The following is a 17,140-nucleotide window of genomic DNA, read 5'->3' on the forward strand; positions in this document are numbered from 1 at the left end:
ACAAGTGACCCCATTTAGGAAACTAGACCCCCTAAAGAACTTATCTAGATGTGTGGTGAGCATTTTGAACCCCCAAGGGCTTCACAGAAGTTTATAATGCCCGGGCATGAAAATAAAAAAATCGTATTTTTTTCGCAAACATGATCAATTAGTCCCCAATTTTTTTATTTTCCCAAGAGTACCAGGAGAAATTGGACCCCAAAAATTCTTGTCCAATTTGTCCTGAGTACGCTGATACCTAATATGTGAGAGAAAACTAATGTATGGGCACACGTCGGGGCTTGGAAGGGAAGTAGTGACATTTTGGAAGGCAGACTTTGATGGAATGGTCTGCGGGTGTCATGTTGCTTTTGGAGAGCCCCTGATGTACCTAAACTGTGGAAACCTCCCACAAGTGACCCCATTTTGGAAACTAGACCCCCCACGGAACTTATCTAGATGTGTGGTGAGCACTCTGAACCCCCAAGTGATTCACAGAAGTTTATAACGCCCGGGCTTGAAAATAAAAAAAACATTTTTTTCCACAAAAATGATATTTTTGCCCCCCAATTTTATATTTTCCTAAGGGTAACAGGAGAAATTGGACCCCAAAAGTTGTTTTGCAATTTGTGCTGAGTAGGCTTATACCCTATATGTGGGGGTAAAACACTGTTTGGGCGCATGGCAGAGCTTGGAAGGGAAGGAGCACCATTTGACTTTTTCAACGCAGAATTGGCTGGAATTGAGATCCGACGCCATGTTGCATTTGGAGAGCACCTGATGTGCCCAAACAGTGGAAACCCCCCAATTCAAAATCCAACCCTAACCCCAACATACCCCTAACCCTAATCTCAGCCCTAACCCTAGCCCTAACCCTAATGGGAAAATGGAAATAAATACATTTTCTTTTAATTTTATTATTTTTCCCTAACTAAGGGGGTGATAACGGGGGGTTTGATTTACTATTTATGGTGGTTTTTATGTTTGGCAGCTGTCACACGCTAAAAGACGCTTTTTATTGTAAAAATAGTTTTTGCATCACCACATATTGAGAGCTATAATTTTTCCAGATTTTGACCCACCGAGTCATGTGAGGTCTTATTTTATGCAGGACGAGTTTTCGTTTTCATTGGTATAATTTTCGGGCACGTGACATTTTTTGATCGCTTTTTATTCCGATTTTTGGGACGCAAAATGAACAAAAACCAGCATTTCATGAATTTCTTTTGGGGGTGGGTTTACACCGTTCCGCGTGCGGTAAAATTGATAAAGCGGTTTTATTCTTTGGGTCAGTACGATTATAGTGATACCTCATTTATGTCTTTTTTTTATGTTTTGTCGATTTTATGCAATGAAAACTATTTTATATAAAAAATAATTATTTTTGCGTCGATTTATTCTGCGAGCTATGACTTTTTTATTTTTTCGCTGATGATGCTGTATGGCAGCTTGTTTTTTGCGGGACAAGATGATGTTTTCAGCTGTACCATGGATATTTATATGCATCTTTTTGATCGCGCGTTAATGCACTTTTTGTTCGGCGGTATGATAATAAATCATTATTTTTGCTTCGTTTTTTATTTTTATTTTTTAAGGGGTTCGCTAAATGGGTTAACTAATGGGCCAATTTTATATGGCAGGTCATTATGGACGCATCGATACCAAATATGTGAACTTTTATTGTTTTTTTCTTATTTTATTTAGCAATTTCTTTAAAATTATTTTTACACTTTTTTTTAAAAAAACTTTATTAGGTTGTCCCAGGGGGGACATCACTGTCCTGTGACAGATCGCTGACCTGTCACATTATAGATCACTGTGACAGATCAGCGATCTGTCACAGGCATAGACGCAGACTTCCTCATGCCTGCGCTTTGCAGGCACTGAGGAAGTCAGCTCCCTACAGGCCCCCGAAGGTCCCCGTCGCCATCTTGGATCCGGGGACCTGTAGGGAAAGAGACCCCCGCAGCAGCGCTGCACATTGTGCTGCTGTGGGGGGCACAGGGAAGCCCCCTCCCTGCCGATGCTTCCCTTTAACCCCCGGTACACCGCGATCATGTTTGATCGCGGTGTGCAAGGGATTAACGTGTTGGGGGCAGTCCGAAACCACCCCTGACATATTGTGCCGGGTGTCAGCTGTGATAATTAGCTGACACCCGGCTGCGATCAGCGGCGCTCGCCACGTGGGCGCCGCTAATCACTGTGACGTACTATTCCGTCCCTGGGAATTAAGTGCCAGGGTACATGGACGGGATAGTACGTCACATGGGATTAAGGGGCTAAATATATATTATATATTTAGTTTTTAATTACACATATGTATATATATATTATATGTTACATATATATAACTAGCTGAAGAGCCCGGCGCTGCCCAGGCATAGTAACTAACTGTGGTTAGTTATAACAAATTATAATTATCCTCCATCCCATAGTCCTGTGCCCATATACCCATCATACATATCCACGATCCCATAGGCCCGTGCCCATATACCCATCATACATATCAACGATCCCATAGGCCCATGCCCATTTACCCATCATACATATCCTCCATCCCATAGTCGAGTGCCCATATACCCATCACAATTCCTCCATCCCATAGTCCCATGCCCATATACCCATCATACATATCCTCCATCCCATAGTCGAGTGCCCATATACCCATCACACATCCTCCATCCCATAGTCCCATGCCCATATACCCATCATACATATCCTCCATCCCATAGTTGAGTGCCCATATACCCATCATACATATCCTCCATCCCATAGTCCCCTGTCCATATACCCATCACACATCCTCCATCTCACAGTCAACCATTATGACATCATAATGAGCGGCGGGGCTTGCAACCTATGATGACATCAGTGTCGCCATGGCAATCATTGTGACATCATAATGAGGGGCGGGGCTTGATACGCACACACTGTTTCCCCATTATGTATATAGGGGCATTATGACATCATAATGAGGGGCGGGGCTTGATGCGCGCACACTTTTTCCCCAGTATGTAGATAGGGGCAAAATTGTTTGGTGAATTGAAACGCGCGGGGTTAAAATTTCACCTCACAACATACTTAGGACGCTCTCGGGGTCCAGACGTGTGACTGTGCCAAATTTTGTGGCTGTAGCTGCGACGGTGCGGATGCCTATCCCGGACATACACACATTCACACACACATACATACATACATACACACATACATACACACATACACACATACACACTTTGAGCTTTATATATTAGATATACATTATTTATTTATTATTATTATTATTATTATTATTATTTATTGTTATAGCGCCATTTATTCCATGGCGCTTTACATGTAAGGAGGAGTATACATAAAAACAAGTACAATAATCTTAAACGATACAAGTCATAACTGGTACAGGAGGAGAGAGGACCCTGCCCGCGAGGGCTCACAATCTTCAAGGGATGGGTGATAATACAGTAGGCGAGGGTAGAGCTGGTCATGCAGCTGTTTGGTCGATCAGTGGTTACTGCAGGTTGTAGGCTTGTCGGAAGAGGTGGGTCTTCAGGCTCTTTTTGAAGGTTTCGATGGTAGGTGAGAGTCTGATATGTTGTGGTAGAGAGTTCCAGAGTAGGGGTGATGCGCGAGAGAAATCTTGTATGCGATTGTGGGAAGAGGAGATAAGAGGGGAGTAGAGAAGGAGATCTTGTGAGGATCGGAGGTTGCGTGCAGGAAAGTACCGGGAGACGAGGTCACAGATGTATGGAGGAGACAGGTTGTGGATGGCTTTGTATGTCATGGTTAGGGTTTTGTAATGGAGTCTCTGGGCAATTGGGAGCCAGTGAAGGGATTGACAGTGGGGAGAAGCTGGGGAATAGCGGGGGGACAGGTGGATTAGTCGGGCAGCAGAGTTTAGAATAGATTGGAGGGGTGCGAGGGTGTTTGAGGGGAGGCCACAGAGCATGAGGTTGCAGTAGTCAAGGCGAGAGATGATGAGGGCATGGACTAGGGTTTTTGCAGATTCTTGGGTGAGGAATGAACGGATTCGTGAAATATTTTTGAGTTGAAGTCGGCAGGAAGTGGAAAGGGCTTGGATATGTGGTTTGAAGGAGAGATCAGCGTCAAGGATTACTCCGAGGCAGCGAGCTTGTGGGACTGGGGAGAGTGGGCAGTCAGTTACTGTAATTGATAGGTTCGTAGGGGGGGTCACGTGAGATGGGGGAAAGATGATGAATTCTGTTTTGTCCATGTTGAGTTTCAGAAATCTAGCGGAGAAGAAGGATGAAATAGTGGACAGACATTGAGGGATTCTGGTTAGTAGGGAGGTGATATCTGGTCCATATATATATAGCTGTGTGTGTGTCACTGATATGTGTATATATGTAGGTACTCTATGTGTATATATGTACATATAAAAAAATAAATGAAATAAAATGGTTTACTGTATGTAATCCATGTCTCCTATCATGTCGGCTTTTGCAATTATTTTACAAAAGCCGACAAATGAACGGCTATTCTGCTATCTATGTCTATCATATATATATATATATACATATATATATGTGTGTGTGTGTGTTTTGAAGATTATTTTGTTTTAAAATGATGTGTACAGTTTGTTTTTTTACAATGCTGTTTTAACATGAGTTTTTACATGGAGAGAACTGCTCAATGTAAAGCCTCATGTTAAAGTCGCATTGAATACGGATGTCATATGGAAAAATCACACTGAAATCGCATTACACTCGCATAGAATCCAGAAAACGGACCGAGTTTTTTATCGCAAATGAGTATGAGGCCTTAGAAGATTAATGCTGCCTGATGCCCCGGTGAAAACTAGGCTCTGTGACTGTGAGTCTCTCCTTCATAAATGAAGCAAGATGTGTCTGCTTATGTGTCGCACACCACATGGCAGCTAGGGTTGGTAAACGTTACAATGACATTTCCCAGTGAATGCATTTGTTTTGGTTGAAAGCAATGTTAAAGTTGAAAAACGCTTCAAAAACGCTGCGTCTGAACATAGCCCAAGTGGGGGAGGAACATTTTGGTCTGGGGTTATTTATTTTGCCTTATATACAAGTCATTAACCTGGAAAGGATGTACTTTAACATATTTCCCAGCAAAATCCGTTTTGGTTACGTTTAGGTATATTTTTTGGTAAACCGGTAAAAATGGCATGAACCTCTGACAACATTATTTACAGCTGTGATCTAGGAGTCAGGATTGCTTCCGGGGGCGATCCCCATGATGTCCCCATTTGAGCAGTGTTTCCATCATTTTCAGACATTTTTAGACCTTAAAAGGACCCCGGGGGGGATCGCGGTAAAAATGCTCTTGTCTCCCATAGACTTACATTGGGCTCGTTGTTCTGGCGGAGTACCCGAGTATTCCAATTGGTCGACCCGAGCAACGAGCACCCGAGCATTTTACTGCTCGCCCATCACTAATATCTATAGAGATTCACTTCTATTAGTTTTGTGTGTGTAAACATGACTTTAGAACATGGTGTGTGATGATATTATGGTCTTCAATGGAGCTTGTAAGAGAAGAGGTTGGACAAAGAAACGACATCACAATTGTCTTTTTTGTTGGTAAATAACATATCTTTATTTATCTTACAAATCCTCATAGAAAAATACATGAAAATCTGCATCAAAAACGCGCGGATTTCTAACTGCGTTTTCTGCTAAGAGAGGAAGAAATTGAGCAGAAAATTCCACAGGCAAATCCGTAACGTGTGCACATAGCCTAACAGTGTTTTATGTGTGTTTTTTCCAGAAGAAGCCTATAGAGAAACAAAGCACCAAAACCGCAGAGTTCAGCAGCGTCTTCAGACCTCAGAGAGCGGAGATTTCATGGAATCACGTCCACGTTGCTTGGACATTTAGACCGTGTTCACATGTAGCGTAAATGCTGCGTATTTTCTGCTGTTTTTACATGAATGTTCTGCTGTGTCTGACTGTCCAAGCAGAGTGGCTGTGATTCCATGAAAACTGCGCCGCTATTAGACTCCAGCAGACAGTATCCTCCATTATGTAACAGTCAGTATTTCTCTATAGTCTTGTCTCCTCCTGGTTACAGCTGTTCTTCCTTTCCCTTTTCTTTCCTTGCCTTTCCCATTCCTTCTCTCCCCTCCTACCTCCTATATGTTTTATATATAAGGGATCTTATCTGTGTACCGTAACCCTTTCCCTGCCTGTCTGGACAGACTAAGCTTTTTCATTTTCCTTCTATCCCTGTAATTTTTAATGTTTCTCTTTTCTCCATGTCCCTTAATAAACCATATTTTTCCTTCCCAATTCTCATCCTTAACCCTTTCCACCCTTTATTTTGCCTATATCTTTTGTCCCTTTAAATTTTGTTTTTTGCTTTTATTTTGTCCTTGTTTGCTTCTATATTAGTCCATGTTCACATGTTGCATTTTTTCTGCATTTTTTCTGCAGGAAAAACCTTCTCTCTCGGCAGTAAGAAACTTGCTTCAAAAAATCCCGGTTTTGCTTAGTTTTTGTTGCGTTGTTGTCGGGGTACATTTGTCTCTTGTTCATGCTGATAAAGTTTAGTGCATAAAAAAATCAGATTCAAGTTCATCAGGTTTTGGCACCAAAAATGCAGCAAAACTGATATCTGCGATTTTTCAGCATTTTTTCAGCATTTTTCGCTCCCCTATTGCTTTTAATGGCTGAAAAATGCAGAAAAAATGCTGAAATAAGTGACGTGCTGCATTCTGCAGAAACCAAGGTATTGTACGAAATACTGCGGAGAAAAACCCGAGCTGTGTGCAGGAGATCGCGGGAACCTCAGAGACTTTACAGGTGAAACGCAGGGAAACATTTGTATTAAAACCGCTCCACCTTGTGATCCCACTGTGATGTCAGCCCCCGTCCTCCATGTACAAGGGGGAAACTGATGGAACTATAAAGTCTTCATTCCCCTAATGTCTGCTCTATTCTGTCTTCTCAGGTCACCTGATGAATACAACATGATAGATTATTATAAGATTCTACAGAAGGCGTCCATTACATTATACAGTGTTGTTTTTGCTCTCGGGATTATCGGTAATGGATTAGTCATCTGGATTGCCGGATTCAGGATGAAGAACACAATCAGTGCCGTGTGGTTCCTCCACCTGGCCATCGCCGACTTCCTGTGCTGCTCCTCTCTCCCCCTGAGAATTGCTGACTGGGCTGCACTTTTCTCACACATCCCACATCCTGCACATTGTATAGTGAACATGTTTCTGTTTAATGTGAACATGAGCGCCAGTGTTCTCCTCCTGACGGCCATGAGCATTGACCGCTGGGTGTCCGTCATGTGGCCATTCTGGGCCAAAGTTCATAGATCTCGTAGCCTGGTGAGAATCAGTGCAGCGATCATCTGGGGGCTGAGCGTCACTGTGGCCGGTGCTGTGTATTATGTGTATAGATACCATGTAGGTGATCTACGTGAATGGTGTCTATTTGGTTATTATTACATATATGATTATAACCCAGAGTTATATCTGACCATGCAGTGGATCAGATTGGTTATAATGTGTGTGATCCCGTTTCTCATCATCGTCACCTCTTATGTCACCATTTTCTACAAACTTAGAAAAAGTAAGAGATCCCAGAGATCTCAGAGATCCTCCAGGATCATCACCACTGTTATATCGTGTTTCTTCATCTGCTGGTTCCCATATTACATCTGGCTACTAATATTCTGGTATTATGGTGTATACATAATACCCTATTATACGTATTACATAACATTCCTTACTGTACACACTATCATTACCAGCCTGGCTTGTCTGAACAGTTGCCTGAATCCAATCATTTATGTGTTTCTGACAGCGGATTTCCAACACGGTTTCCTCAGATCCATCCCCTCCAGGCTAGAAAGAGCCTTAGGTGACCCTCCTAATGACCTGTGCGGGGAGCGAGGAGATGCAGGAGACACTCGCCCTACTGATGTGTAATGTATATTCCATGAAGGACGGATTTTTGCAGGATGAAATGTAATTATGAAAGTCTCCCTTCATGTTACCACATAATGTGCTGAAGAATGGGGAGAAAATAATCCCAAGTGAAGTGAAACAGTGAAAAACAAATTGTAATTCCACCATAATAATAAAGTGACCCAGTAGATTCTGCAGATCACATCAATTAACCCCTTCACCACCTTGGGAGTTTCCATTTTTAAGTTTCCGTTTTTTTGCTCCCCTTCTTCCCAGAGCCATAACGTTGTTATTTTTCCGTCAATATGGCCGTGTAGGGCTTGTTTTTTGGGGGACGAGTTGTACTTTTGATTGACACCATTGGTTTTGCCATATAGTGTACTGCAAAATGGGAAAAATTCAAACTGCGGTGAAATTGCAAAAAAAAAGTGCAATTCCACAATTGTTTTTTTTTCAATTTTTTTACCATATTCACCAAATGCTAAAACGGACCTGCCATTATGATTCTCCAGGTCATTACGAATTTGTAAATACCAAACACGTCTAGGTTCTTTTTTATTTAAAAAAATCCAATATTTCTAAAAAAAAAAAGTCCCCATTTCCTGATACCCGTAGCGTCTCCATTTTTCGTGATCTCAGGTGGAGTGAGGGCTTATTCTTTGCTCGCTGAGCTGATATTTTTACTGATACCATTTTGGTGCAGATACGATCTTTTCATCGCCCGTTATTGCATTTTAATCCAATATTGCGGCGACCAAAAAAACGTAATTCTGCAGAGTTGATTTTTCTCTCGTTACGTCAATTACTAATCGGATTAATAATTTTTATATATTGATAGATCAGGCGAATCTGAACGCGGCGATGCCTAATATGTGAATAATTTATTCATTGTTTTATTGGGAATGGGGGGTGATATAATCTTTTATTTATTTGTTTATTTTTTAATATTTTTAAAACATTTTTTACTTGCTTTAATAGTCCCCTTAAGAGACTTGAAGCTGCGATCTTCTGATCGCTTGTTCCACACATAGAAGGTCCTTTAGCCCTGCTATGTGTAACTAAAATGCTCATCAGCTAAGCGCACCAACCACTGGGGGGCGCTCATAGCTATCAGACAATGACAACCACAGGGGACTCCTGCAGACCCCGGGTTGTCATACCAACCCATCGGCGACCCACAGTCATGTGACACGTGAGCCGATGGGCGGGGCTTGTGGGAGGCTTCCGGCACGATCATGTTAGATGCCAGAGATTGACAGCGGCATTTAACATATTAATAGCTGCAGGTGGATCGTGATTTCACCAGCTGCTGTTGGAGCCTGCAGCAACAGGAGGAGGCGACCTTGGGTGTACCTATACGTCTAAGGTGGGAAAGGGGTATATATGCATATACAGTCATGGCCAAAAGTATTGACACCCCTGCAATTCTGTCAGATAATACTCAGTTTCTTCCTGAAAATGATTGCAAACACAAATTCTTTGGTATTATTATCGTCATTTAATTTGTCTTAAATGAAAAAACACAAAAGAGAATGAAGCAAAAAGTAAAACATTGATCATTTCACACAAAATTCCAAAAATGGGCCAGACAAAAGTATTGGCACCCTCAGCCTAATACTTGGTTGCACAACCTTTCGTCAAAATAACTGCAACCAACCGCTTCCGGTAACCATCAATGAGTTTCTTACAATGCTCTGCTGGAATTTTAGACCATTCTTCTTTGGCAAACTGCTCCAGGTCCCTGATATTAGAAGGGTGCCTTCTCCAAACTGCCATTTTTAGATCTCTCCACAGGTGTTCTATGGGATTCAGGTCTGGACTCATTGCTGGCCACCTTAGAAGTCTCCAGTGATTTCTCTCAAACCATTTTCTAGTGCTTTTTGAAGTGTGTTTTGGGTCATTGTCCTGCTGGAAGACCCATGACCTCTGAGGGAGACCCAGCATTCTCACACTGGGCCCTACATTATGCTGCAAAATTTGTTGGTAGTCTTCAGACTTCATAATGCCATGCACACGGTCAGGCAGTCCAGTGCCAGAGGCAGCAAAGCAACCCCAAAACATCAGGGAACCTCCGCCATGTTTCACTGTAGGGACCATGTTCTTTTCTTTGAATGCCTCTTTTTTTCTCCTGTAAACTCTATGTTGATGCCTTTGCCCAAAAAGGTCTACTTTTGTGTCATCTGACCAGAGAACATTCTTCCAAAACGTTTTAGGCTTTTTCAGGTAAGGTTTGGCAAACTCCAGCCTGGCTTTTTTATGTCTCGGGGTAAGAAGTCGGGTCTTCCTGGGTCTCCTACCATACAGTCCCTTTTCATTCAGACGCCGACGGATAGTACGGGTTGACATTGTTGTACCCTCGGACTGCAGGGCAGCTTTAACTTGTTTGGATGTTTGTCTTTATCTTTATCCAACATCCGCACAATCTTGCGTTGAAATCTCTTGTCAATTTTTCTTTTCCGTCCACATCTAGGGAGGTTAGCCACAGTGCCATGGGCTTTAAACTTCTTGATGACACTGCGCACGGTAGACACAGCAACATTCAGGTCTTTGGAGATGGACTTGTAGCCTTGAGATTGCTCATGCTTCCTCACAATTTGGTTTCTCAAGTCCTCAGACAGTTCTTTGGTCTTCTTTCTTTTCTCCATGTTCAATGTGGTACACACAAGGACACAGGACAGAGGTTGAGTCAACTTTAATCCATGTCAACTGGCTGCAAGTGTGATTTAGTTATTGTCAACACCTGTTAGGTGCCACAGGTAAGTTACAGGTGCTGTTAATTACACAAATTAGAGAAGCATCACATGATTTTTCGAACAGTGCCAATACTTTTGTCCACCCTCTTTTTATGTTTGATGTGGAATTTTATCCAATTTGGCTTTAGGACAATTCTTTTTGTGTTTTTTCATTTAAGACAAATTAAATGAAGATAATAATACCAAAGAATTTGTGTTTGCAATCATTTTCAGGAAGAAACTGAGTATTATCTGACAGAATTGCAGGGGTGTCAATACTTTTGGCCATGACTGTATGTTAGATATGAGTGGTTCAAACCGCAGAGGATCGAGAGTGAGTCCAATTTCCTGAAATTCACAGTTTCACATGACTTCATACTCTAAAATGTGATTAGTGGTTCACAAATAAAAAAACTTGCCTGACACCATTCCCCGCACTGCCGTAACATCAGAGAGAGGGATAATGTATTACAGCATGTCCATGTGGACCTTTTAAAAACGCCCCACCGCTATGACATAGGGTGGATTATCATACCTGGTACAGTGGGGTAAGCGCTTATAGTCAGTGAGGTCCTCTCTCTCTCTCCTGTAGAGTGTAAGCTCTTTTGGTCAATCGAGTCCTCTCTCTCTTCTGTAGAGTGTAAGCTCTTATGGTCAGTGAGGTCCTCTCCTGTAGAATGTAAGCTCTTTTGGTCAACAGGGTCCTCTCTCTCTTCTGTAGAGTGTAAGCTCTTATGGTCAGTGAGATCCTCTCCTGTAGAATGTAAGCTCTTATGGTCAGTGGGGTCCTCTCTCTTTTTCCCCTGAAGAGTGTAAGCTTTTATGGTCAGTGAGGTCCTCTCTCTCGCTCTCTCTCTCTCGTGGAGTGTAAGCTCTTATGGACAGAGGGGTCCTTTCTCTCTCCTGTCTTACAGTGACATGTAAAAATTTTGGCACCCTGGTCAAAATGACTGTTATTGTGAACAGATAACCAAATTGAAGCAGAAATGATAGCTAAAATGCTTAAAGTTAAAGATGACACATTTCCTGTATTTTAGGGAAGAAAAATGTCATTTTTTACACTTTAAAAATTACTAAAAGGAAAATGGACCACTGCAAAAGTTTAGGCACCCTGCATAGTTAGTACCTTTTATACCCAAAGACCACAAAAAATATTCCAACATCCCAAATATTTATATAACGATAAGCAATAAATCCATAAATGACAGTGATTCTATTACCACATGGATTGGTGATCCTTGTTTGTGCGCCCATGCCCGTGCAGGCATGCATGTTTTATCCATCCCTTCTCTCCTTGTACCTGATTTAGCTATTAATAAATAAACTTTTCTACGTTACATAAATATTTGGGATGTTGGATCGTTTTTTCTTTGGTCTTTGGGTGTGATAATACATTGGCCATTATCCCCTTGCACATACATTCAGGTAGTATGCTTATTATGATTTAGCATGTTCTGCTATTAGATGACAGTCTAAGCATGCATTGTTTTTCCAGGAGTATTTATGGTTAGTACCTAGTAGTAGCGCCCCCTTTTGAAAGTATCACAGATTGTAAATGCTTTTTGTAACCAGAAAAGAGTCTTTCGGTTCCTGTTTGATGGATTTTCATCCATTGTTCCTGGGAAATCTCTCCCAGTTCTGTGAGATTCCTGGGGTGTCTTGCATCCTCTGCTATTTTGAGGTCTAGTCACAGATTTTCAATGATGTTCAGATCAGGGGACTGTGAGGGACAGTATAAAACCTTCAGCTTGCACCTTTTGAGGTTCTCTATTGTGGATTTTGACATGTTTAGGATCATTATCCATTTGTAGAAGTCATCCTCTTCTCACCTTCAGCTTTTTTACAGATGGTGTTATGTTTGCACCAAGAATTTGTTGAAATTTCATTTAATTGAATCCATTCTTCTCTCTACCCATGAAATGTTCCCCGTGCCAATGGCTGCAACATAACCCCAAACCATGATTGATCCACCCCTATGCTTCATGGTCGGCAGGATGTTCTTTTCCTGAAATTCTGTGCCCTTTTTTCTCCACACATACCTTTGATCGTTGTGGCCAAATATTTCTTCTCTATTTATTTCTATGTGATAAAGGAGACCTGTAACATTGGAAGATGATGGAGCCTGTGAAGGAATTGGAGAAGGAAACAAACGTTATTTCACCATTTCATATGCACAGAGCGCTGACTGAGACCCTAACGCTGCCTGGGGGAATAGCGTCCATTTCCTCCTGGCAGCGGGGCTCTCAGTGCGAGGGACACACGGTGTCACAGCGCTGTTAGCCTGCAGATTAGCCCCATATCTGCATGTTATTAGCCTCATATTACATGGCAGGTTCCCTTACACCTACATACACGCGGTGATCTGCAGTCTGATAAGCGCCATCTTTATAGGGATTTCACATTCCCAATAAAGTTGTTTCTTACAGAGGTAATAAAATTAATAACATTCTTAAATGGTATGGTGCCATAAAAGAAGGAGGTGAGAAGATTTAAGATTAAAACATATATATTTTGAATTATAAATAAATAAAATATGTGATGTAAAAGACAAAAGGGGGCGTGGCCTAGCAGAGCATGGTGCTGGTCACATAATCCAGGAGCTCTGACGACTTCAGGCAGTGAAGCGGCTCACACATCTTACCGGCAGTTCCTTCAGCGGTGAATCTTTCTCCAGGCACTTAGTATCACCCTGGGATCAGATGAGGCGGTCCAAAACCGGGCTCCGGAGCTCCCCCAGAAAGGTATCTGACTTCTTTGCCAGAGGCTCCAGGCTGGAGAGGAGTGCTAAGATGGCTGCTGCCTCCCCTCATGCTGCAAAGACTGCAGGATCAGCGCGTTCTGCTACTTCCTCTGCCTCAAGTAGAGAAGGCTCCATGGAGACTGCGGGCACTGTGGAAATGGCATGCCCTGACAACCAGCCTGTCATAAAGGAGGAGATGAAATCCCTCTTTGCAGCCTTCAGGAAATCTATGTAAAATGATATAAAGAGCATGTTGGCAGAGCTGAAGGGGGAGGTAGGAGCTATAGGGAACCGCACAGATCATTTAGAGAACAAAATGGAGGAGTTAACAGGGGCCCACAATGCACTGATAGACAAGCATGAGGAGCTTAAAGCTGAAGTCCGCAAGTTAACATCTAAAATGCTGGACCTGGAGGACAGATCCAGGAGAAACAATGTTAGAATAAGAGGAATACCAGAAGAAGTACATGATAAAGATTTGCTCCCCCTGTTACAGGACTTTATTCAAGCTGTTGTGCCTGAAGCAGAAGGGAGATATATCTTAGTGGACCGGATTCACAGAATCCCTAAGCCTCGAGGACTTAACCCTTCGATTCCCAGAGATGTTATTGCCCACATTCACTTCTATAAAACAAAGGAGGCCTTCCTGCTTGGTTTAAAGAAGAAACCTTCCCTGCCAGACAGATTTGCTCACCTTTCAGTATTCCCAGACCTCTCAGCTGGCACGCTTGTGAGGAGTAGAGAATTCACCCCTTTTACAAAGATTCTACGAGATAAAGGCATTATATATCGTTGGGGTTTCCCTATCAAGCTCATTGTCAGTAAAAATGGTAACACTCGGGTTTGCTTCTCTACTGCGCAACTTGGGAAATGTTTGAGGACTGGGATATTCCACCCCCTCCGCCATCTTCCTTGGATAAGGGTTCATCCCAGAACAGGAGAATTAACCCTGAATGGTTTAAAGCTTGAAGTTCCCATAACTTTCGCCTTTTGAGGTTGTGGTCTCCATTTTTCTGGATTTTTTTTTTGTTTGTTTCTGCAGAGGGTGCTGGCTACTAAATTTTGTGGCTGCATCCAGCCCACCTGCAGTTCCTGCCTCACAAGCATCTTTTCTTCGCTCTTACTGCTTTGACTGCTTGTCTGTCCTTGTGTAGCTCCGTCATGTTATGTGAGGAGCAACTTGTTTCTCAGTTTTTCTTTAATTGTTATGTCATGTTATTTGTTGTTATGTCTTGCCTATTTGTACCGTTTCTTTCTGCAGGGTTAATACTCCAAAGGAAGCAGATTCGCGGCTATCACAGCCACTTCTGGCCTTACATACCATGGGGTTAAAAGTATTGTCTCTAAATTTAAAGCGATTAAATTCTCCACATAAAAGGTCATGGGTCTGGAAGGAGGCAGGGAGGGCGAGTAGTGATGTTTTATGCATTCAACAATCACATTTATTAGCCAAGGATAATGGTAGAATGAAAAATGTTAATTATCCTCATCAGTTTTTTGCCAATAATGTCCACAAGAGGGCGGGTGTGGGATTCCTCATTAAAAGCTCTGTAGCCTTCCAGCTTGAAAGGGTGGTGGGGGACATTGAGGGGAGATATGTCATTCTAATTGGTCTACTAAACAATGTGCAATTTACTATTGCTTCAGTGTATGCTCCCAATGTGGGCCAGTTAAGATTCATACGTAAATTTTTGGAGACTTTTAGGGGAATAGCAAAGGGTTCCTCGGTGATATGCGGAGACTTTAATGTCTCTGTGTGTAAATTCTTAGATTGTTCCCACCAAGCCCCAGCCAGAAAAGAGATGGGCCACCTGATCCGTGAGTTTCGTTTTCATGATATCTAGCGATATGCTCATTCAGGAGAGAGAGACTACTCTTTTCACTCCCTAAGGTTTAATACCTACTCTAGAATAGATTATATCTTAGCAGATGATTCATTACTGTTGGGTTGTGACCAGACTAACATTGGCCCCATTACGTGGTCGGACCACGCGCCCGTTATGTTAACAATTTCAGACGGGGGTCCTACCCGGTCTCCTTCCAAATGGAAACTAAATGATTATATCCTCACTAACCAAGATACCAGCGATGAAATCACTCGGCAATTAAAATAATTTTTTGCCATTAATGATAATCAAATGGTCTCGGATGAAACTCTTTGGGCGGCCCATAAGGCCTTTGCTAGAGGTGTCCTCATCAAAATTGCAGCAATGGAGAAAAGGGAAAGGTTAAAAAACATTTAATGATATTTTGTCTAAACTCCAGCTTCTGGAAAGGGCAAAGAAGGCCCACCCCTCTGACATTTTCCTTGACTCTATTAGAGGTCTGAGAGATCAGCTGAGATCAATTATGCTGTATTCCTATGAAAAAAATCTAAAAAAGCTTAAATCCAAATTCTATAGCTTGGGTGATAGAGCCGGTAGAGTCCTAGCAAGTCGAGTGAAGAAAAGGGAGGCTCGGATGGCCATTCCCTTTTTGATTAAGCACGACGGGTCCAAAGATTTAAACCCTACTCATATAGCTAGTGAGTTTAAAGAATACTATTCCCAACTATATAATCTCAAGTCAGATCCTAAAACACACCAGCCCACGAAGGGTGAAATTTCTTCTTTCCTTGCTAAACTAAATTTGCCCAAACTTTCCCCCACAGCTCTGGCTGCTCTTAATGCCCCCCTTACTGAGGAGGAGGTGGTTCGGGTTATTAAATCCTCTAAGAGACTTTCTGCCCCCGGGCCAGATGGTTTTTCTAATTCTTACTACCGCCTGTTTGCGCACATCTTGGCTCCATTTTTGGTTAGAACGTTCTCACTATGGAGGGTCTCATCTGATATCCAATCTGAAAGCTTGGCTGCGACAATCACTACTATTCCTAAACTGGAGAAGCCTCCAACCTCTCCTGGTAACTTCAGACCTCTCTCTCTTGAATTGTGATGTGAAGTTATATGCAAAAGTCTGGGCTAATAGACTCCTCTCAGTTTTGCCGGCCCTGGTCTCCCCTGACCAAGTGGGATTTGTCCCAGGGAGGCAGGCTAGAGATGGCACTTGAAGAGTGATTGATTTGATGGATATTCTTGAGCCCAGTGGTACCCCCGGTGTATTCCTGCCTCTAGATACGGAAAAAGCATTTGACAGGGTACACTGGGGCTATGTGGATGCCGTTTTGGACACATTTGGTTTCTCTGGTAATATAAAGGGTGCTATTATGGCCTTATATAAAAAACCAAATGCTTTGGTCTGTGCAGCTGGCTTCTATTCTGATAGATTTGACCTGACTAATGGGACCCGCCAGGGTTGCCCCCTTTCCCCTATAATTTTTGCTTTAGTCATGGAGCCCCTGGCGGAGTCCATTAGGCTCAACCTGGAAATCTCTGGAGTTAAAATAGGCCCTGTAGAGCATAAGATCGGTCTATATGCAGACGATGTAATTCTCTCTTGCACTGATGTGTAAGATCATTGATAGGGATCAAAAACGCTCTCCTTGAATTTTCTAAGATTTCATATTATAAGCTAAACGAAGGAAAATCGGTTCTCTTCTCGGTTAATGTTCCACCATCTGTTAGAAATAGAATCTCCTCACTTGTCCCATATACTTGGGCCCAGGATGACTTCTCGTACCTAGGACTAAGGATTTGTAAACTTTCCAATATTGTCAAACAGAATTTTAATACTCTGCTTGATTCTATTCGAAAGGACATAGACAATCAAATACATTTACCCCTTTCCTGGATGGCGCGCATTCAGATAGTTAAGATGATGTTCCTGCCAAAAATTATTTATTTA

At 42.3% G+C, this 17,140-nt stretch overlaps 1 protein-coding gene across 1 annotated transcript; it reads left to right on the forward strand.

Moving 5' to 3' along the window:
* Positions 1–6,889: 6,889 nt before the first annotated feature.
* On the forward strand, positions 6,890–7,909 carry LOC141053005 (C3a anaphylatoxin chemotactic receptor-like). The gene has a single exon (XM_073550326.1). It carries the CDS (start codon positions 6,890–6,892, stop codon positions 7,907–7,909), a length of 1,020 nt encoding a protein of 339 aa, XP_073406427.1.
* The last annotated feature ends 9,231 nt before the right edge of the window (positions 7,910–17,140 follow it).

Source organism: Dendrobates tinctorius, unplaced genomic scaffold (assembly GCF_039654945.1).
Source record: "Dendrobates tinctorius isolate UK_male_01 unplaced genomic scaffold, ASM3965494v1 ptg000164l, whole genome shotgun sequence".
Classification (NCBI taxonomy): Eukaryota; Metazoa; Chordata; class Amphibia; order Anura; family Dendrobatidae; genus Dendrobates; species Dendrobates tinctorius.

Bases quoted from the DNA above. Each gene is read 5' to 3' on its own strand.
- LOC141053005 (XM_073550326.1), top strand. From the start codon at position 6,890: ATGTCTGCTCTATTCTGTCTTCTCAGGTCACCTGATGAATACAACATG.